This window comes from Onychomys torridus, chromosome 5 (genome assembly GCF_903995425.1).
Source record: "Onychomys torridus chromosome 5, mOncTor1.1, whole genome shotgun sequence".
Lineage (NCBI taxonomy): Eukaryota > Metazoa > Chordata > Mammalia > Rodentia > Cricetidae > Onychomys > Onychomys torridus.
The window spans coordinates 127,269,413-127,291,702 of record NC_050447.1 but is presented as its reverse complement, the minus strand read 5'-3'; the positions used below and the strand labels follow the sequence as shown (position 1 = coordinate 127,291,702).

General features: G+C 49.9%; 1 protein-coding gene across 2 annotated transcripts in view; it reads right to left on the bottom strand.

The window, feature by feature from the left end:
• Positions 1 to 1,433: 1,433 nt before the first annotated feature.
• Cplx2 (complexin 2) overlaps positions 1,434 to 22,290 on the bottom strand; it is a 70,020-nt gene continuing 49,163 nt past the window's right edge. The window contains exons 1-4 of one of the 2 annotated variants that reach the window (XM_036188091.1): positions 11,717 to 11,966; positions 4,729 to 4,847; positions 4,438 to 4,613; positions 1,434 to 3,596 (exon numbers count right to left, since the gene is read on the bottom strand). In XM_036188091.1, coding sequence (XP_036043984.1) covers positions 3,399 to 3,596; positions 4,438 to 4,613; positions 4,729 to 4,759 — 405 coding nt within the window. In that variant the 5' untranslated portion in view covers positions 4,760 to 4,847; positions 11,717 to 11,966 and the 3' untranslated portion in view covers positions 1,434 to 3,398. Of the gene's footprint in view, positions 3,597 to 4,437; positions 4,614 to 4,728; positions 4,848 to 11,716; positions 11,967 to 22,290 lie in introns of those variants that run through there. The other variant, XM_036188090.1, reaches the window with a different exon arrangement.

Sequence of the window (22,290 nt, the reverse complement as noted above, 5' to 3'; positions counted from 1 at the left end):
CCCATGTGTAAGGGGCTCTGGGCCGCACCACTTCTGCCTCTTCTCTGCTCTCTCATTTTCTCTTTTTCACATGCCTGGGATGGCCTGCAGACCTCTCAGTTCTACTGAAGGAGGCATTCATGAAGCTTCATTGACAAGGACTCACTTTCTGGAGCTTTGGAGCTGAAATGGAGGAGATGCACTCTGGAACCCCCGTGTCATCTCCATAGAGACCCAGAGAATCCCTTTCCTTCTTCTCTCTGATGGTGAGTCCTGGGTGCAGGAACCTGGGGGCTTTCCCCAAGAGTGCACAGGCCCCACATCAGTGGTGCAGCCACCTACCATGCTGTGTGTGTGTGTGTGTGTGTGTGTGTGTGTGTGTGTGTGTGTGTGCATGTGCGTGCGTGTGTGTGTGTGCGTGTGCGTGTGCATTTGTGTGTGCGTGCGTGCATGCGTGCGTGTGTGTGTGTGTGTGTGTGTGTGTGTGTGTGTGTGTGAATTCTGGAGCCTCTTTTCAGTGTGTCACTTGCATATTACATTTCTGCGTGATATACTCATCTGCTCATTCTGTGGACCACACACACACATCTCCTGCTCTAGGCACATCAGGTGAACTAACATCCTTTCCCCTGCTCAGGTGTCCAAGTTTTGTCCTCCCATAAATGTTGTATATAGCATCCTTTAAGGATTACCCATTGTTTTCTCCCCACAGTGAGGTCTGTGTCAGAAATGTCAATCATTATATCCCCCTGGGCTTTGTGTGGGTGGAACCAGATATATACCAAGTAGAAATTCTCTCTCTTACCCACACCTCCAAAAGAACCTCAAAATCTGCTGCCTGGGCATGGAAAAGAGGAGACTGAGACCTAGACTAAGCTAGTCCAGCCTGAAGGGCTGTGAGTGGAGACAAAAAGCCCTGAGCCCACTCTGGGTACCCAGAGGGGCCATGGAAACCACTAAGGACATCAGTTGAAGGGCTAATTCCTTCAGGCCCATGTGGGTTCTCTTGTTATTGTGCAGGTCCCTGGGTCTTGGTCTCTACTACCCATCTGGTGCTCTGTACCCTGCCAAGGTCTAAGGGTCCCTGTCAAGGGGAAGGCCTTTCTTAACATTGGTATCCATCCCTGTGTTCAGGAGGGAGTCTTACTCAGGGTTTAGGGAGGCCTAGGGCCCCTGGACTGGTCCCTGCCTGTCTCTGGCCCAGGACCCCAAGGCTCTTGAGAATGACCATCCTGCCCAGGATAGAAGACAGAAACAAGCAGACAAGAGGGGTGCAAGATGGCTCCCCACCACAGACACAGACACAAACACTGGCCCCCTGTGGGATGACACAGGGGCACAAGGGGGTGTGGGAGAAGGGTAAGTCCCAGGAGCTGGAGCTGCCAAAGCCCTGCTCCTTAGAGAAGGGACAGACCAGGGGACTTTTCTGGTTCCCTAAACATATGAATTGTTTAGTCTCCTCTTTAAAGTATTGCGGTCTAACTGATATGGCTTTAACTATTGGAAACGAACAGGAAGACACATGTCTTCTCGGAAATAAAAGCGTAAGTCCACTAAAATGGAAAACCTGCAGAACACAATGGGGCCAGCGGGACAGAGGCTTTGCGAGTGGGCAAGTCGCCCCTCCTGGGCCCCTGCTTTTGGGATAGGCCCTGGTGGGGGCCCAGCATGGCTTCCTGGGGCACTGCCTGGGTCTGTCCCAGTAGAATCCTGAGGACCTCAGGTAGGAAACCCCCAAGGGTGGGAGGACTCTAGGCCAAGGGTAAGATCTCCTGTCAGATGTGGCCACCTGTGACTAATGGTCTCAGAGTTGGGAGGGGGCATCTTACTCTGGTTCTTGCTGTCCAAGCACATACTTATGCATTCAACTGCCTGTTTCAGACCCCCACACATGAACACCAGTCTCGGCCCATCTGACAGTTCTCTCAAACACTCATTTCTGCATCTCACAGGTAACTGGCACTCTTGACACACATGCCGTTTTGAAAATACATGCATATACAAGCTAACACATGCAATCTTTAAACACATGAGATGGCTGGCACACACTGAGAATATAATTGAAACTCAGGCACACCACATCCCACAAACACATAGACACAAGGTACATCATATAAACAACCTCTAGCACAGAGGTGTGATGACTAACACACACACATGCGGTCCTAAGACATCACACTCTAACCATACATAGATGCATGATGGGGTCTGCCATATGTTATCTGATGTGTGTATGTGGACTCACACGTTTATCCCTCTTCTGTGCCTCCCCTCTGTCCCTCTTCCAATTTTACACAAGTCACAGAGCAGGCAGCCTCAACAATGCCGGGTGTGAGGACAGATGGCAGCCCTATACATCCCAAAGGAGAGCTGATTCTTGGCCAGTGGGATGAATGGACAGTCTTTTGTCAGGTGGGAATTGGCTTTTCCCCAGCTGCTTGGGCTTTGACCAAGAAGGGTCCTCCTGGGGACAACGGGGATTTGGAAGCACATGAACAGGACATGGAAGGGAAGAAGAGTGGATAGGAATGGGGGCAGTTTGGCTGTACCAATGACAGTTCCCATGGCACAGGCCATCACTGCCCGATGGCTCCAAGTATTTTCTGGGGGCCTGGGCAGCCCCTTGGCTGGGCAAACTAGGGCCTAGCCTGGCAGTGGGGTCCCAGGGCCTAAGTCAGATGAGGGAGAATAAGGGGTTGTCCTGCCCTAGGCTCCTCCACAGATGTGCTAAAGTCCAAAGAGGATCCATTTGGAGGGAGCAGCTTGGCAGGGGCCGTGCTTTACAAGGTAGGGTTGGGGAGAGGTGTGATCCTGGGTAGGTGTCACCAGGAAGAGGGAAGGGGACAGCCCAAGCCTCTTGCCCAGACTCTAACCTGGCCAGATCCAGTTAGAGCCTCTCAGGGCCAGGCTCTCTCAGGGCAGGCTCACTGTGAACAGCCTTTCTCAGAGCCAGGCTACTCAGTGCCTCTGCCCTGACCTGGACTCCCACTGGGAATTCAGAGGCCAATGGTCAGCATGCTGGGCAGGGCTGGAATGTGTCATTACTTTGGCTGGCTGGGGACAGTGGTCCTCCTGGCAGTGGGGAGCATGAAGGAATGTATGGGGGGAGGTCACCACACTAACATAGACCTTAGGCTTCTGGAGGGGCACCCACTGCCTTTGGCTCTGGGTTCAATGCCCCCTGCTGGAGTAAAGCTGTCTTCCTTTTTCAAGCTATTTGGGAGTGAAACAAGACTAGAAACCCTGGGATGAAGTGTTAAGGAGTGCAGTGGGGAGAGGTGCCCCTGGCTGGGGAAGGGGGCAGAGGCCAACTGAGGTCTTCCCCTTTGGAACTGATACTTAACTGAATAAAGAGAGAAGAAAAGAAAGACCACCACCAACAAAAAAAAGTCATAACGTGGATGGGGCGGGAGGGTGGGTTACTTCTTAAACATGTCCTGCAGCGGCCCGGGCAGATATTTGAGCACCGTGTCCAGGATGCTCTCCTCTTCCTCCTCCTCCTCATCCCCACATCCTGCAGGGATGGCCTTCTTGGGTCGGGTCAGGCTTCCCTCACAGGGCTGCTCCAGGGCTGCCTTCTCCTCTGCCTCCTTCTCTTCTTTCTTCTTCAGCCCATACTAGGGAAGAGAGGGACAGGAAGTCATGAAGTTGAGTCAGGGGAAGAAGAGAGGGCTGGCTTTTTCACTCACTCAGACCTGGGGGATGTGCCTTATCACACTTTTAAACTCTCCAGAAAAGCTGCCTTCCCTGGGGCACTGAGCCCAATCCTTAGTAGAGGACTAACATAAAAGACCATGCCTCGAGCTGGGCGATGGTAGTGGTGGCGTAATCCCAGCACTCAGGGGGCAGAGACAGGTGGCTGTCTGTGAGTTCAAGGCCAGCCTGGTTGACAAAGCAGGTTCCAGGACAGCCAGGACTATTACACAGAGAAACCTTGCCTCCAAAAACCAAAACAAAACATAAAAAGGGCCATATCTTAGTTTCTTTTAAAATTAACACTTACTGATAATACCCCTTTGTCCTTTTGAAATTCCCTAAGTTCTGAGTTCTGAATACTGAATGTCTTCCTATGTTCTGAGGCACATTTTTGCAATACAGCTGGCTGACAGAAGGCTACTTGTGGTGTTACTTTGCAGCATAGTGCTATTAGACATGCACTAAATGAATGGCATAGGGTAGGTAGCACTCCATACCTGGTGGTCAGGGTACCATGGACTTTTCCTCTAATAGCTACACATTCTGAATTCCACTTATATTTAGTCTCAGGGGCTCTGGCAGTGATGTTGGGCCTGTTACTTTGTTGCGTTTCCTGTGTGCTTATATAGTTACTGTACAATCCTTGAGGACATGTTCCAAAGACACTCATTTTCCTGATGAGAGTGAGGCTCAGAGAGAACTGGGTCTAAGAGGAGAGCTGGGATTCAGGGAGTGAGCGGTGGGGCTTTCGGGGGTGCTGACCTTGTCTCGGATCTGCTGCCGGACCTTCTCGCGCTCGGCTTCCATGCGGGCATGCTTGGCCTTGCGTTCTTCCTCCTGTTGCCTCAGGGCCTCCTGTCGCTCTTCCTCCTTCTTCTGGGCGTCAGGGTCCTTCTCCTCCTCCCCTCCCAGCATCTTCCCCATGTCCTTGGTGGCCCCTACGGATGTGGAGTGGTCAGGGGAGGAGGGTGTGGTCAGTTGGGGAGAGGAGGCGGGTGGTCGAGGTTCCCTTTCTCGTGGTCAGGGGTACATGGGGAAAGTGATGGGACTCACCTCCAAGGGCTTGCTTCATGACAAAGTCCATCCTGCAGGCTTTGGTTAGTGCTCCCTAGCCTGTGACTGAATTTGCATTCAGCGCTCCTGGCTGATCTGCCTCTGGGAAATGAGTCCACCTGCAAAAGAGGATGGGGAGTCGGGGTCAGATGGTAAAACTCCCTTCCCAGGCAGGGCAGTAGAGACTGACACGGTGGCCTTACTCTTATTCTCCCAGGGCATCACCAGTTGAGGGCAAGACTCAATGCCCTGTTAGGAAGAAACAGGAGACAGAAGGGATGTATTTACTGAGCATGTATCATGGGCCAGGCATGGATGTGCAATTAGACAGCTTCTGTTTCTATTTTATATTATTTTAAAAGAAGATTCATTTATTTTGTGTAGATGAATATTTTCCTGCATGAGGATCTGTGCACTGTGTAAGTGCAGCGCCTGTGGAGGCCAGAAGAGGGCATCATATCTCCTGGAACTGGAGTTACAGATGGTTGTGAGCCACCAAGTGGGTGCGGGGAATAGAACCCGGGTCCTCTGCCAAAGCACTATGCACTCTTAACCTCTGAGCTCTCACTCCAGTCTTAGTTCCTACTTTAAAGCCTTCATTTGAACATGTTTTTCCTAATTTGACTGAAGTCAGGAGTGTTGGAATGAGACTGGAATTTGGGCTTGGAAGAGCTGTGTTTTAACGACATCCTCATTTGTCATTTGTCATGTGACCTTCAATGAGTGACGCCCTTTCCTTACACTTTCAGTTTCCTTTCCTGAACCGGAAGTGGCAGGGCCTGGGCTACTGCAGAGAGCAGAGAGGAGACAGGCTGGGCCATTGGTTCAACTCACCAAGCAAATGAACATATGCTAAGTGGCCCCAGAAAATTAGAGGTGCATGGAAAAAAAAAAAAGGTATAGCCAGCATGAGTGGGAACCTACCCAGACTCTGGAAATTAGATAAATAGAGAAGCAAGTTATTTGTTATTGCAGCATATGTATAAGTTTTGTGTTTTATAGTCAACGTTGATTTTTATTTTGACTTGTACATGAGAGCATTGGGGATGATATCACTGTGTGCTTCTGGCCTTTGCAGTGTGAGGTCCTTGTGAGCTCTCTGCTGACCTTAGTTCTTCTGTCCTTATCCCTAGATTACTGACTTCCAGTTTTTATTATCGCTTTTATTTTGCTCAGAAGATTTTCTCCAAATAAAGTCGTAATTGCAATGCAATATGCAGAATAGGAGAAAGTGGGCTAACCCATTGGCGGTAGAGGGGTCCGTAGATTAGAGCATGGGGATCCTCCTTCCGGAGCCCCCACACCTCTGAGAATTGACCCCAGTGCTCCAACTTAGAGGTCTCCTGTTTTAATTGTTGACTTGTAATGCTTCTTTAAAAATATTTTTTTAATGTTTATTTTAACTCATCTGTATGGGTTTTTGTCTGCATCCCACGTATGTGCCTTTCAGAAGAAGGTGTCAAAGCTGCTGGCACTGGAGTTAGAGACGGCTGTGAGCCATCATGTGGGTACTGGGAATTGAACTTGCAAGAACAGCAAGTGCTCTTAACCCCTGAGTTATCTTTCCAGTCCCTGAGTTATACTGATTCTTTCACAGACAAGGCAGCTGCCAATTCCTCTGTTCTGTGTGTCTGCACCCATGAACTGTCCTAAATGCGATGTGGGTGGAGGTTACCTGGGTTAGGCCCCCCCTAACCCCCAGGGCCTTTAACCTCCTCTAGACTTCAAGTCTCTATTACTTTCTAGGATTAAAAAAAAAAAGTTTGGGGAAATGATGGCAGAGAATTTTACCAGGCTGGTTCTTGTAACTGAGTTGAATTCAAGGTCACAGGCTATTTATTGACGGATTCTCCTCGTTTCTTTCAAAATGAGTTAGCAGACTGTGAGTTTTTCATAATAAGGGATCCAAGAATGTATCTATAGGATTAGACCACTTAATGGGTTGTTTTTGGTGGAGAAAAATCATAATGTACTAGATGAAAAAGTTCCCAAGGGTTTTGGCATCAGACAATAACTGGTTAAAGGTTCTAGACAGGGCTGAGTTTCTGGAAACACGCCAGCTGGTTCCAGATGGGGCAGTGTTAAGATGATCTTTGCACTGATATTTAAAGGAGAAAAAAATCGGGTCAAGTACCTGGAGACGGAGCCAGCGCTTATTATACAAATGGCAGCTATTGCCGACTATGTATCTATGGGACTACAGTAAGTCTAAAAGGAATACAGGCTTTCCAGTAAGGGCCAGAGAACCCACCCGGACCCAGAAATGAGTCTGAAGGTTGCCCAGCTCTGTTGAGTTGCTTCCCATTGATTTTAGACCTCGGGAGAAGACGTAATTTCTAAGAACATAAAATGAACAGTGAGCAAACTGAGTGATTTCAGGAACTCTTGAGTTTCTACACAGTGTTTACATAGAGCTCAAAGAATTACCAGGTGGTAGTGGAAGACGGAGGACTCTAATTTGAGATGATTCAAATTGGAAGGCAGGACACCTGGGCTGTAGCGTGGCTCTGTCCCTGACTTGCTGCATGACTCGGGCAAGTCTCTGTTGGGACCAGATGCTCTCCCACGCCATTCCCTAGAAGCAATTCCTTGCGGTTTAACTGCTGGCCTATGCACCTTACCCTCAACTCCTTCTCTTCTTGGTCCCGCAACTCATTTCTTTCCTCTCTCCTCCCTCCTTTCTGTCTCCCACTTCTATTTCCTCATCACTCCCCTTTCCTCACTGGCTCATGTTCTGCTTGCTTCTCAGACTCTGGCCTTAACCCCTGCTTCTGTTTCTTCTGTAAACTTCCTTATGGTGGGGTTCATTCAGACTAGAGGCTTTATTGATCACTGACATAAATGACACCTAGACCTCTTATCTGGTTTTTAGAGTCCTGTATTTATTCATGTAGCAAGTATTAATTAAGAACCTATTATGTGTTAGTCTCTTAGACACCAAAGACGTAACAGTGAATTAGAGAGACAAAGCTGTGCCCGCAAGCAGATTACATTCTGAGGTGTCTGTGTATGGGTGTATGCATTTGGGAAAATGTGCAAAAAAAAAAAAAAAAAAAAAAAAAAAAGGTCAAGAGATGCATTTGTGTTCTCTTGGGTGTTCTGTGGATACTACTCAAATACAATACGCTATCCATCAACAATTACCTCCTTATTTGGATACTTTTGCATTCATGCATTCATTCAGCAATGGTCATCACTGCTACCCCTCATGGCCCCCGTCTTCAAAGTACATCTGTTCAAGGACTGAATCTTCTCAGTGCTTATATCTCTGTTGTTCTGGGTGGGTCCTAAGTAATTCTGAGGCATTATTTAGCTGGGCTTCTTAGGTGTACTCCAAAGTCCTGTTGTCTGATTTTAGTGTGGCCCTCTCAGCTGTTAGGCAGTCTCTTTGCTCATATGGTAAGATAATCCTAAGTGACTTCAGAGGCCCAACCTGCTCCTTTCCCCTGCCTCTTACAGGAGACCTCCCCTACAGGTCAGGCATACTGTTGGAGGGGCCTTTTCTTCCAGTGAGACAGCTCTTTGAAACTGAGTCTTCTCTATAAAAGGAGGGCTTCATGGCTAGTTGGAAGGTTAGAAATCATCTGTGGGATGTGTTTGTCACGTGACAGGTGCTCAGTAGATGAAAGCTATTATTAAAGTGATTAATGGTGGTGATTGCACACACCTGCAACATTCCCTCTCCTGGCTCCAGGGAACTCCCTCCTCCTAGATGAAGCCAATCTAGATTTTTCTCTTTGTATCTCTTCTTTTATCCACGAGTCACCACACCTTCCTAAATCTTTGGTGCCTTTTCCTAGTCTCTTGGGCTTCCCTTTTCTAAGGCTCTCCTTGAGTAATGCACTTCTTTGACTCTCTGCCCTCTAGTGTGCCAGAGAGTCTGCACTCTGTACCGCCAGCCGCTGCTTCCCCCTCATCTCCTGGTGAAGGTCTGCTGCTCCCGAGATCTCTGTCTTAGCACACAGCCCAGAAGCCACCCCAATCAGCGTGCCTAGGAGATCTATGCTTGATCAGGAGTGCTCATGGCCCTCTGCCCCCTCTGGCTTTTTGTAGCATTTGATGTTGATCATTACTCCCCTCCCCCCAATTCCAGCCTCTCAGATCTGGATTCCATGACACAGCACTCTTGTGGTTTTCATTTTTTCCAAACAGGTCCTTGTTCTGTTTGGCTGGTTCTCTTTCTTCTCCAGCAAACTCGCCCTTTTCCTTTCCTCTGCCCCTCCCATGGAAACCTCCCATCTGTGCCTACTGATTTAAGATCCTTAGTTAGCCACATATACGCACGTCTTTCTCTCTGAAGCCTGCAGATTTTTAACCCTCTGCTGTATAGCATCACACATGCCATTTCTCATTCAATCTCTGGAAGATCAATGTCATTCTGCCAGGCTCCCATCTTGTCCTCCAGCATGTCTTCTTTAAATTGCTTCAACCCAGAACTCCAGTCAGTATTTCTCATCAGTACACACTCACTTAGTCATCCTGTACTCTGTGAGTATCTGCTGTCTACCAGGCACCATGGAAGAGGACCAGGGTATCCTCACACACGGGCTGTCATAGCCTTCAGTTGATGTGGTGAATGCGATAGGCACAGGAAGATTCTGGACACTGTTCACCCCACCTTCTCTCTCCTACTGCTTCAGTGTCTTGGCTCATGGCTCTGTCTGTCCTCTACTCTTAACTGTCCTCCACACGACCCTCAGGTACCCATCATCTTGCACTGGCTTCCCATGGCCTTGTTAAACCTAGCACAGTCTGTGCTCTAACCTTCAAACCCTGTGGTGGAGCACCCACCATCCTCCTCTGCCTCTTGTTCTTGTACATGGCTGTGTCTTAACCAGACCCCTGACACAGTATGCCCACCTCCACCCAAGGCAGGGCGATCTGGGCGTACTATTCCTACAGCCTTAGAACCCCTTAACCTCACTGGTTCAGATCTTGGCACTACCACTTAGGAAATGATCTTGCATACTTGACTTAATGTTTTCTCATGTGTAGAATGTAGACAGTTGATGCTGTGTGCGAGGCCTGCTGTGAGCACCGAGATTATGCAAATCAAGTGTCTAAGTCAGTGTCTGGCATGTAGTAAGCATCCTTATTGTCACCAGAACCATCCTCAACAGTGGCAGCTTTAACTTTCTGAGATCCTTTCTCAACTCTCTCCCTCCATGCAATTTCCCAGTTCTCCTTGACAAGAGGAGACAGAGTTTTGCCTTTTAAAGGTCTATGACACTTTCTAGGACAGTTTTCTGCCTCTAACTCAGGTTCTAGCTTCCTGGGTATCTTTCCTTTGTTATCACAGAAGCTTTTCTGTTGCCTGTGTCTTATCCATTCCACCTATCAGGAGTATCCCCACAGGACATCCTCAGCATGTTTGCTCGATGGAATTTAATGTGTGCGTGTGCTCAAAGGGTGAGCTTGCATGTTTGATTCTGAGCTTCCCAGACACTGGGTTGTGTGTGTGTGTGTGTGTGTGTGTGTGTGTGTGTGTGTGTGTGTGTGTGTGTCTGTCTGTCTGTCTGTCTGTCCATGTGCCTGTAGCTACCACATATGGGTGGGCCTGGGAGGAAGAGGTCCTGCTGGGAGGAAGAGGTCCTGCGGATTGTGTGTAGTTGAGGATTATGGCCTCACCGCCAGGAGGCGCTCCTCAGCGGCTGCGGAAAGCTGCCGTCTGTCTCCGCGCGGGAAGGGTGCTGGTGGGGGTGGAGGCTGCTGCTGGGGTGTTGGACTGGGGAAGGAGAGGGGGAGGTAGGCTGATGCAAAGGCTTCTATGCTGTCAGTCACGGAAGACCCAGGGCAGGCCCTCACCTTCCCTCCAGACCGCCCTCCCGGCCAACACTCCTACAGTCAGTCCCAGCCCAAAGGCAGCCAAGGCACCTGCTCCAGCTCCGTCGAGTCCCAGGAACCCGGCCCCCTCCTTCTGACAAGCACACTCGAGCACCTGCAGTATTTGTCTTTATGGCTGTTTTTCTGATTTTTCTGATTCGAGTACGGGCTACAATCACAACTCAATTCAACACTCAGTTCCTTTTTGCAAGGGACCCCACACTAATGGTGGTGGCCAAGACAGAGGACATTTCCCTTACTTCCCCATCCCACGCCCCTTGAGGCAAGACGTCCTGGGGGGAGGAGAAGGGGCGGCCAAGGATGGGTGAGAGTAAAGGATGCCTCGTCTGGGTCACGAAAGTGGCGGGGGCTTCCCCCTACGGAAGAGAGGGCAGGCTTCCCAGGCACTGCTCCCCCGGCCTTCATGGAGACCAGCCCTCGCGACAGCTCTGCCCTGGGGCTTTCAGGTGGCCACTGCGTGTCCCCTTCCCCGAGCCCACACCTCTAACCCCTGAGCCCCAGACCGATCTTAAACTTTGCTGTAGAAGGGGCAGTCTGAGAGTGGGGAGCATCCTGTGACTCCGCGGGCTCGAGCTGCCCCAGCCGCACTCCTGCGGTAAGAGGACAAATAGTTCCCCTCCCCCCATCGACGTGGGCCCTTCCCTCTCCGACTGGCCTCTGCCACCCTCACACTCTCCCTTGGGGAACCGAACACTACCCCTGAGGGCGGCTCTCTGCTGAGGGAGGGAGCACAGGGCCCCGGAGGGCTTGGGGGTAGCCACACCCCGAAGTAGCTGAGGACCACGTCCCCCACCTGGTCGTGTGGGCTTGAAGTTGTTCTTCAGGTTCGCTGTGGAGTCTCCGCACTCAGGGCGGTCCGGGCTCCCGGAGCCGCACTGTCTCTGCTCTAGGTGTCCACATCTGCCCTCCCACATCTGCCTGCTCTGTGTCCTCCACACCAGCCCTCAGCTTGGCTTCCGCGGGGAGCTGTCCCTTCAGCACCATGCCAGTGGGTAGGGGCGCAGTTCCCAGCACGCCGGCGCCCCGCGGGCTTAGCGAGCCCCCCAAATCCGCACTGTCCCGCTTCCCCACAGTTCTGAGGCCAGAACGGTCCCCGACTGCCCCCAGCCCGGTTCCGCCTCCCCGGCCCGAGGCCAGCACCGACCTGGTGGTCCCAGCAACCGTCTAAGCCACTGCAGGGCTCCGGCCGGCCGACTCCAGCAGGCGGTGCCGTGTGCTCAGCCAGCTCCTGCTGCCGCCTGGTGTAACTCCGCCAGGCGAGCTGGGGCCGCGGCTGCAGCGGGCGGATGCCGAAGGCGCCCTCCAATCACACCCCTCAGCCAGGCCCTGACGCCTTACAGCTCCTCTTCCAGAAGGGAAATTCAAAATCTCTCTCTCTCTCTCTCTCTCTCTCTCTCTCTCTCTCTCTCTCTCTCTCTCTCTCTCTCTCTCCCTCCCTCTCTCCCTCCCCCTCTCCTCCCTCACGTCCTCCCTCCCCCTCTCCCTCTTTTCCTCCCCTTCCCTCTCCCCCTTTCCCTCCTCCCTTTCTTCTTGCTGCCTCCTCCCTCCTCCCTTCTTCCTTTTCTCCTTTCCCTCCTTTATTCTCCCTGCTTTTCCCTTTCTCCGTCACCTTCCCTGTCTACTGTGATTCTTGTCTGTCACCTTCCCTGTCTACTGTGATTCTTGTCGCAGATAGCCCTCCTGATCTGCCTTCAGCCAGGCCTCTTTCCCAGCCCCTGTGTCCACAGTCGAAGAACCACACGCTTGCAGCTGTGGAGGGTGATGCTGGCAGCAGGGTTGGAAACAGGTTTCTAAGGCAGAAACCTTGTCTCCTCCGGGAAACGCTCTTCCACTCTTCTAGGCACACTAGGATAGGCAGAGTCCCCTTGGGGTGCCCACTTTCCTAAAGGAACCCCAGTTTCAGCCACCACCCCCTGCTTCCTTGTGTGCTGCCTGTGAGCAGCTTCTGGACTGGGCAGTCCATTGTCAGATCATTTCTGCAGTTTGTGACCACAGTGTCCAGCTACACACTCACTCCAAAACTGTCGTGCACAGGATAAGGAAGGCCTTCCTAGGGGTGAGGGACTCTCTGCTCTGGACCCAGAAGCAACATGCTGCTGCAAAATTGCAGGGGGAACCTGAGGTCAGCTGCTCCCAAGTCCTCTGTAGATCTGCTATCCTCAGAAGGAGACAGACCTCTGGTAGTGTCTTCTAGAAGGCCTTCCTTTCCCTCCTAAGCCCAGGGAATAGAAGGGGCCCCAATGATGGGGGCAGCATCAGCTCCATCCTCAGCCTCATCTCTCCCCCCCCCCCCCCCCCCCCACTCATTTTTGATCTCTTATTCTCTCCTGAGTCTTTCCATTCTGCCTGCCATCTATTGGCTCTCAACTTCTTCCTTTAATCCAGCCCAAGGTACAGGAAAATGGCTCCATGGAGGAGGGCCTTGAACCTGGCCTTTGAAAGCTGTACAGGAGTCTATGCATCCATCAGGGGTCTAAGTGGAGGTGGCTTCTGCTTCTGAAAGGGATGGCTTCTCTCCCAGGAGGGAGAGCTGTGGGAGGACAGGATCCAGGAGAGGAAGGGGGGGTTGCAGCAGACACTGCAAAATGGGGAGCCTCATAAGTCAGAAGACATTGGTGTACACACCCTGCTTTTCTGAAGAGTCGCCTTTGTGGAGTTCACCTCTGTTTTTCCCTTTCAGACTGGCGACTGTATAAAGGCAGACCCCCTCTTTAGCACTGTTGGGGCATCAGCATAGCATGCTCATTATTTCCCTCTCATTTCCTAAGGTCATTTAAGTGTGTGTGTGTGTGTGTGTGTGTGTGTGTGTGTGTGTGTATGTGTGTGTGTGTGTGTGTGCACGTGTGCACTCCTGTTTGATTGGAGTGACTTAGACTTGCCACTAATGCCTGAAGGGAGTTCTAAGTCAAGAGATCTGACATTCTGTCATTCTGAGAGTGGCAGTCTCCCCTGCCCCCTTCTCCCTCCCTACAACGATCTTCAGCAACAAGCCCTGTGAATGGGGCTTGTGCCAGTGGCAATCTGCCTACAGCTTTGACATGGACATTGGTCAAACTAGGATTAAAACCCAACTTAGGCTTCAGAAAAAGACCGAGCTCAGTCCTGGGCACTGCACTTAAGATGGACTTGGGTCCTGGGCACTGCACTTAAGATGGACTTGGGTCCTGGGCACTGCACTTAAGATGGACTTGGGTCCTGGGCACTGCACTTAAGATGGACTTGGGTCCTGGGCACTGCACTTAAGATGGACTTGGGTCCTGGGCACTGCACTTAAGATGGACTTGGGTCCTGGGCACTGCACTTAAGATGGACTTGGGTCCTGGGCACTGCACTTAAGATGGACTTGGGTCCTGGGCACTGCACTTAAGATGGATTTTGGTCCTGGGCACTGCACTTAAGATTGTCTTTGGGGAGCTCCAAGATATTGCTCTTGAGAAGAGACTAGTCTGGAGATGGAGAGGTTTAAGGATTTGAGGATGGCTTACTGTCAGGACAGAACTGATGGGGCACTAGTTCTGGAAGGACAGATGAGTCTTTCTTAATTGAAATTGACTCAGTTTAACAGTTGACAAAGTGGATGCTAAGGGTATGCTTACTGAGTGGATAAATAATGATTGCAAGGGAAGACCAGAACTACCATTAAAAAATTAATTAATTAATTAATAATAAAAATGATTATTTTTGCCATTGCTGGGGATGACCTCAGGGCAATGGGGAAGGTAAAGAAAGGTAGAATGAAGCTCTCAGAGGAAGACCCAGTTCTCAGTTAATGCTGTCCATCCATGCCTGTGCTTCCTGGCTCAAGGCCATTAGCACAGCTGGATTAGAGGACCATCCAGGCGGGAGTTACAGTTGAATCCAAGCCTTTTGTGAATCTATTAAAAAAAAAATCCTCATTATTTGACAGGAGCTGAGCCTAGTCATAGAAATCTTCTGATGAACAGAAGTTCAGCTCGGTCAAGTTTTGGTGGCTTTGTCCTGTTGATCCATTAGGGGTAACACACAGCAGAACCATGGGTCTCTCTCAGGGACAAAAAGAGGTAGAGAAAGGAGTCCTTTCTTCCTGTTCATTGTGAGCAGCCCTGACATGGTTCCCAAATTCTCAGTTATTACTAAGAAAAGTGGCCGACTGTTGCAAACGTCTCCTAATGACAATAATGCCACTACCCTCAGCAATGATCTAAGCACCCAAAGGGTCTGGGGTGCTGACTTTGGGGCTTTTAATATACCACACTTTCTCATTTAATTTCTACAAACCCTTATTTTCAAGATGCAGACACTGATGCCCCAAGGCAGAAAGTGAGTCTTCAGGAAAGCCAGGGTTCCAGTGGATACAGTACTGGGCTGCGTGGGCCTTATTCCCCATGGGCTGCTTTTCTCCTGACACATTGCAACATTCCACAGCCTATGCAAGTGGAACTTTTGCAGCACATAAACATACATACATACATACATATACACACACACACACACACATATATATATATATGTGTGTGTGTGTGTATATAGCTATATAGCCCTAGCATTTATAGTCATTTCTGTTGTTTAGTTTCTAACACACACACACACACACACACACACACACACACACACACACACATCATATATTTACAGTCAGATCAGGGCTCTCATGTCATGCAGACTGCAGTATTTCCTTCCCCTGCCTGCCTCTCTAAATCCAGCTTACTGTGAGTGAGCACGAGCTTGGAAGGTACAAGCAGGCAGCCTCTGGTCCTCACAGAGCGCTGAGAGCAGGGAGAGGGAGCCAGGTTTGGGAAGATTCACGAAATGGTGCAGAGACGCCTTGGATGTTCACTAGGAAGCCAATTAGGAATGCCAATGCTAGGACTTTCACAAGGACGGACCGAGGAACAGTGTGTGAGGAACGACAGCTGTCATAGACTGCTGATGTGCCCATCAGTGAGAACGGCTTCCAGAGGGTGTCTGTCCAAAGGTCAGCTCATCTCTCCCCTGCAGTCACCTCACCCCAGGGAGCACTCCATGACAGATCTGCTCTGAACCTCAGCTCCTATGGGTTGGGTGCCAAAGCCCTGAGCTGCCCCACATTCTGTGGTTCTAGCTTGAGCCTGGGGGGTGCAGCACTGGCCTTGGTTTGAAAGAGTGGCCTGGGGCCAGAAGAAGAAAGAGAACTGTGGGGGTTGGAGCACAGAGAAAGGATCTAAGTCACTTTGCTCCTCTGGCAAGTACCTGCCTTCTTGTCACCAACAATGGCTAGGTCATGATGTGAGTCTCCCAGTCTACCTCTGTCAACATGGAATGACACAGTGTAAAGGCAAACTCATCATTGTTCAATGGTGTACCTGTGCATGTGGCCAGTGTGGGACCATACAGCAGCCATGGAGGATGCAGGTGCCAATATTGTTGCATTGTATGACATGTGTGGGTCTGCTTCTATGTGACTGTCATTATTTGTGGTGAGTCCCTCCTGTCCTGTTAAGAACCAATATGATGGTTCATAGCTAACTCCTTTTTTTTCTTTTCTTCTTTCTTTTTTTTTCCTTTTTCTTTTTTTCTTTTTTTTTTAGCTGAGGATCGAACTCAGGGCCTTGTGCTTGCTAGGCAAGCACTCTACCACTGATCTAAATCCCCAACCCAGCTAACTTCATTTTTACAGCGTAATATGTCAATGGTAGTATGGAGGGTTCTGGTGTAAGGCAAGGGTATCCACACAATTGTGTAGTCTGTGTACCCAGTTTCCATAGACTGCCAGATTCAAGGTTCTAATAGTGTGCCATTATTTCTGGTTACTAATGTTGCTATCAATGAGAGCTGACCTAGGTATTAGGATGGCGGTCTTGTGTCGCTATCAGCAGCTGTGGATGCCCACAAGGGGTGGGCACACAGGGTACTGTCACTGTGTGGTCAGCAGAGTGTGTAGATGTGTACAAGTGCAGCCGGAAACTTGTGCTGACCATTGTGCAAACATGTTACTGGAGGTGATGAGCTCTGCTTTTCACTTCCTCCATGCCATAAAGGCCACAAGCAAGCCAACATGCAGCTCCTGCCCACTTGGAAAGGAGCAAAAATCCTGGAACCCCACATTTTTCACTTCAGTTTTTCAGAAATTTCTGATTCCACATCTGCACCCTGACTCACTGGTGACATATGGGTGTGTCTGGAAATTCTCTTCGGATCCTTTCTTGTCCCGAGAGCCTTGTCTCCAGTTCAGCCCACCCCCTGCATCCGCCTACCAGTTCCTCGTGGGTCCTGCATGCCCTTATCCATGCCCATCTCCCCATCCAGGCACCCATTATCATGTCAAAGCAGCCTTGTTCCAGCCCACACAGTGTACCCTGGGGCATCCCTACATAGTAGCGTCCTCTCATCTGGAGCTTTTCTGAAGCCTTGCATTTTCATGTCTGTGTACCAGTCTGCAGTACTCCACCAGCCACCGAAAGGAGGGTGTTTGGGTGCTGATTTTCCCTTCTCTTGTCTCACGTTCTTTTTCAAGCTCCCTGTGGGACTTCCACCCCCTAATTTCTACCCCTAGCCCGTCCAACCCTTCTGGACATGGTCAGATGTTCCTGTCCTCTGATGGCCTCCTGAGCATGTTCTATCAGTTCCTAATTTCCAAGCTCTTGCTCTTGTATGGTGGGTGCAGTATTAAATTCTGCTACCTGGGCCTTGGAGTCCCCAGGAGTTTCTGACCCATGTGCTAGCTGGAAAGCTCTAGTCTTGAGCCTGTAGAACCTGAGAATGCTGTGATTCAGGGCCCAATCCTATGCAAAAATGAATCACGGAGTCACAGACTGTTTTAGGATTAGCAGAGGTTCCACTCGCTTGGCAGCACAACTTTCAGTTCTGCAAATCCGTGTCTCGAGAGCTTGGAGTTGGGAAGTTCTCTGTCTGGGAAGGACTTTTACTTCCCAGGCTACTTGCTCCCTTTGCTGTGGAAAGCTCCCCCTCCCCTTCAAGGACTGTTGTCACATGACACTTGCCTTTGTGAGATCTGATAATCTCCCCATGTGCTCAGGGTGGGTGAGCAGAAAATGATGTCTGTGTCCAGTTAGGACCAGCATGTGCTGGCCCACAGGCATATCTTGCTTACTGATAAAATGAATTGGCGAGGACGTTATTGCTGTTTTATTAAAGCAAGAGGTATTGAAGATCGTGGACAGATGATAATAGGCTCCTGGGCCTCTGGTCAGGAAATGAAAGAATGTGCTGAAGGGCCCCAGAATGCTGTTTTTTGAGACTGATGGTGAGGAGGAGTACATGTGTTTAGGAGACAGAGATGACAGAAAGCAGTTAAACATGCATCAAAAGTTAATAATGCTCAGTGGTGGAATGCTTGCCTGGCATACACATGGCCCTAAATTCAATCTGGAGAACCACATCAAAAGGGGAAACAGTCAATGATAAAACCAATAATTTTCTGTACTTGTACGCTTGGGAAAATGGAGTCAGAAAAGGGAAGAACCTTTCTTAAAGTCACACAGCAAGTTCATGAACTTTCTAATTCCTTTGTAGCTGTAAGTGAGTACCCAGCCACACCTTTCTTAACAATGTCCTTCACACTAGGTGCTATTTTAGGGACATTATAGATGCCAGGTCTATAGCCATACAACTACCCTTTGTGGTAGCTCTTTTTCATGTGTGTGTTTATTTGTCAAGCATGGATGGAGTGCCTATGGCATACCAAGTGCTTTCTAACTGCTCTCCTCCTCTGCTTCACACCATGAGATACACACATGCTCTTATTCACACTTTCAAGGTCCTTTTGGCTCCCAGACTCTTTGACGTGAGTGGGGGAGAGATACTCACAAACAGTCCACACTATTACAACATGCGAAGTGCTGTCCTAGTGGAGAGGGAGCTGGAGGGAGAAGAAAACACACAGCTTGCCAGCCAGATGGAGCAGAAAGCTCCAAGCAGTGAAGAGACACAGGTTACATGCTCCTGATTTAAAAGGCTTTAGGGCATCTGAATCGTCTCAGATGCTCCCCAGAGGAGATGGCCATGGTTCTGCCATGGAGAGGGGAGGGTGGAGTCTCAATTGCCCTCTGGCCTTCCAGTCTGTGTGATGAGTACTGAGACTCAGTTTCCTCATCAGTACAATGGGAGAGCCGTCTCTACCTCCCAGGGCAGTCGTAAGGCTTGGATGGAGCTCTGCTTTTAAAAAGGACAGCTCACCCCCTGGAGCATCAGCCCCTCTCCAGCTCTCTGGCCACACATGGGGCTCTGTTCTGGAGCCCAGGACAGTGTGACTATTAGACACAGCCTACTTTTATGACCTTCTTGGCCAAGAATTCTGCCTTCAAATCCCCCCGAGTTTAAGTTGAGATGAGAAAGAAAAGGAGGGAATGCTCAGCTAAGTCGTGCCACCCTTTCCTCCTTCTTCCCCTTCACTGGCTTCCTCTCCAAACACAGGAGACTGAGATGTGGCACTTTCCACTGGGAGCCACCTGAAGGAAGGCCAGTCAGGCTCAAGAACAGAAGGAATTCTTCACACACACATTTAGAAATGGCTGTTTCTGTTTTTTCTCAACCTCTAGCTGTTTCTTTCTGGTAAGAAAAGAAAAGAGAACAAAAAATCCCTTTTATTTGGCAAGCAAAAGGTCTTACAAAGACAGCCAGAAAAAAGCTTAGAGGATGACAGCAGAGGGGATTGTTACCAGGCCTCTCAGAGGGGTAGATTCACAGTCCCTAACTGACTTGGTCCGTATGCTGCACATTATTGCCTCCACTTAATTTTCAGTTTGTGATATTCGGGTGCAGAGAGGCTAAACTCCTTGTCCAGGGTAACAGAGCTAAGAAATATCAGCATCAGCATTTGAAGTTGGTATGTGTTCACAGTTGGCCATAGCGCCAGGGAAGAGCTGGGTAGTTTTCAGGAAGGCCAGGATGGATGTGTAGCTGCAGGACAACTGGTCCTAGAGTTTGGGTGATTCTGATGGGACATCCTGGTGACCTTGTCATTGATTGTTCCTTAACAGGGCTGGATGTTTCAGGTCTGAAGTTGGTCAAGGGATGGGAGCTGTAGGTCAAGGCTCCAGAACGCTTCCCTGAGGACTTCCGTGAGAACCACCCTTCTCTAGCAGGCTTCTGCTCACTTCCACTCAGCCTCAACCTCCTGCCTCTGTCCTTGGCGGCTGATTTTCTTCCTAACTGCTTTCAGATCTATAGAACATACATCTGACTGCATCCCTTTCCTGAAGGCACACGGTGGCCATGTTCCTTTTCCCACCCAGCACCCACTCCCCCATCATGTGCCGACAGCCTTGGAAGAACCATCTGTGTGGCGGCCCCTCAGTATCCATGGGTGAGTCAGTCCTAGGACCCCCGTGGATACCAACATTCTCGGATGCTCAAGTCTCTTGTCTAAAACAGCACTATTTATATAACCTGGATGTGTGCTTTGCAGCCAGGATGACTGTGTGTGTTGATTTTTCTTGGCTTAGGCTGTGTGATACAGATGAAACACAGTGGCTCTCCATATCTACTTGGGCTCAACTGAGCTACAATCCAAAAATCTTTGGAAAACTATTATTGCCTCTGTATTGGAGATGTACGGAGTTTTCTTTTACATTACACCTCAAGTGATACAGGACAGTGGATTTTACACAGCATTTACACCATGTTAGGCATTGTAAATAATCTAGAGATGTTTTCTGGTTTTTGTTTGTTTGTTTTAAAGACAGGGTCTCATATAACCCAGGATGGCCTGGAACTCACTATGTAGCCAAAGATGACCTTGAATTCCTTTTAGTCTTGGCTGCACATCTGGAGTGCTGGGGTTATCCCTGTGTACCCCCATACCTGGCTTATAGTTAATCCATATCTGTGGGCCTCCATGTCTTTATGGCATCTTGGAACTAGTCCCCTGTGGATACCAGGGGGTGACTCTCTGAGCATGAGCTAGACACCGGAGTCTTTTCTTGGTATGGGGAACTCCTGAGAAAACATACACAACTTCTGCCTCTTTAGTTGTGGGATTTGGCACAGAGTTAGGGAGATTCCTGACAGGGCTAGGGCAGAGTAAGACAAGGGGTAGCTGGCTGTTTCTTGTCATTGGGTCCAGAGTCTTCACACCAGAGCAGAGGTCCAGGAAGAATTTGCTTAGTAAATGAATAGGGACCATCCCCAGACACCCAGCAATGACCCTCAGCCTTCCTCTGTGATGCCACCAGGACTCTCCCAGAACTCTTTGTTGGTGATTTATTCTCCCATTTTCAGACTGAATCTCTCGGGGTGGGTGGGGTCGTGGTTATATAAGTAACATCTTTTGTGTGTGCAGTACTCACCTCTTCTGATAGGAGCTGAACGAAGCTCTCCAGTGCTGCTCATTCCTGCCTCAGCCCAGCCGCAGGACAGCCTGCTGCCCCTTGACTTTGATCAGGGCTCCCCTGTCTCGGTTTTCCAGTCTGCACTCCGCGGCTCCCTCCACAGTTGTCGCCCCTTTGATCAGCTCTGTGACTTTCCACTGTGCCTCATCTGGCTCCATTAGGACAGTAAAGCTTCCTCTGGATCCTGTCACTCCCATGTTCGGGCTCCTCCTCTGACTCACAATTGCCTGCAGCAGGGAGTCCGGATCCATGAGCCCTGGCTAGCCTTCTTCCCCCTCCCCAGCCTGTGCACTGTGGCTCTGCTCCCAAACACCACTCCCTATGATGTTTCTTTCGTCTTGTTTGCTCCCATTGGATACAAGAAGCTGGAGGACACAGAATGTGTCTTCTTCATCTGTAAGTCTTCAGGGTCAAACCCAAGCCTCTCTTTTGATTGATGGTCAGTGACTGTTTCCAGAATGCATGGAGCGCATGTGTGGTATCATGCCATTTGCAATGGCTTGAGGTGGCCTGTGGCACTTGACATTTCTATCTCAGGGATGGGACTTGTAGACCCAGGCCCTGAGCGAATAGATAGTTCTGTTATTGTAATCCTCTACTCACCTAGCTGGAGGTCATGCGTATAACCTCTTTGGATTTCTTCCATGCTTGAGCCCACAAGGGTGGTCTGTCCTTGGAATGTTTTAGAAGTCATTTTCTGTGGGGACAACACTGTTTTGACCTGTCCTTCTGGAGCCTATTTGGAGTACCTCAGTCATTATGATTTGGGTGGAGCTGATTTCATGTCCTACTTCTGTGGGTGGACATCCAACTCAGAGCCAGCTTAATTAGAGCACTAGGTGCCTACCTGGCCTTGGGGACTGTCCCTGCATGGCAGGTGACATTAAGCCAGTAAGAAGTAGCTTTGGGTGTTAGCTGTGGGGTTTGTAGGGCTGAGGCTCTGGGTGTGTCTTCCACCTTCCAGGAGAGCCCATTTGAAGGCAATACCAGCACAGAGAAGCCCAGAGCTTTGAGAAGGGCAAAAGGTGAATCCCTGTTGATGCTGTGAGGACCAGACTCCTTTCTGCCTCCTCTGCTCATGTGGTCAGGGGTGACGGCCACTAAACACTACTTTTCTACTGTGCTGCAGCATTGTGGCAGTTTCTGCCCACTGGAGACCTTCTGGTGTGCATTCACTCTTTCAGAAAGGGCTGCTATGTAGTACTTTTGCATTTAAAGGAGGAGCCAGGCACTGCTGGCCTCCAAGCTACTTACTATGTGGCCCGCCATGGCATGGCCCTACACTCACAGAACTCAAGGTCAAGAAGGAGCTTGTAATGTGAATCTCAGGTTAGAGCTGTGTCTGGGTCCCAGCTCCGTACCCAGGGCCGCATCAATGAAAACGGTCACAGAGTTTCTCCTGCAGTCCACC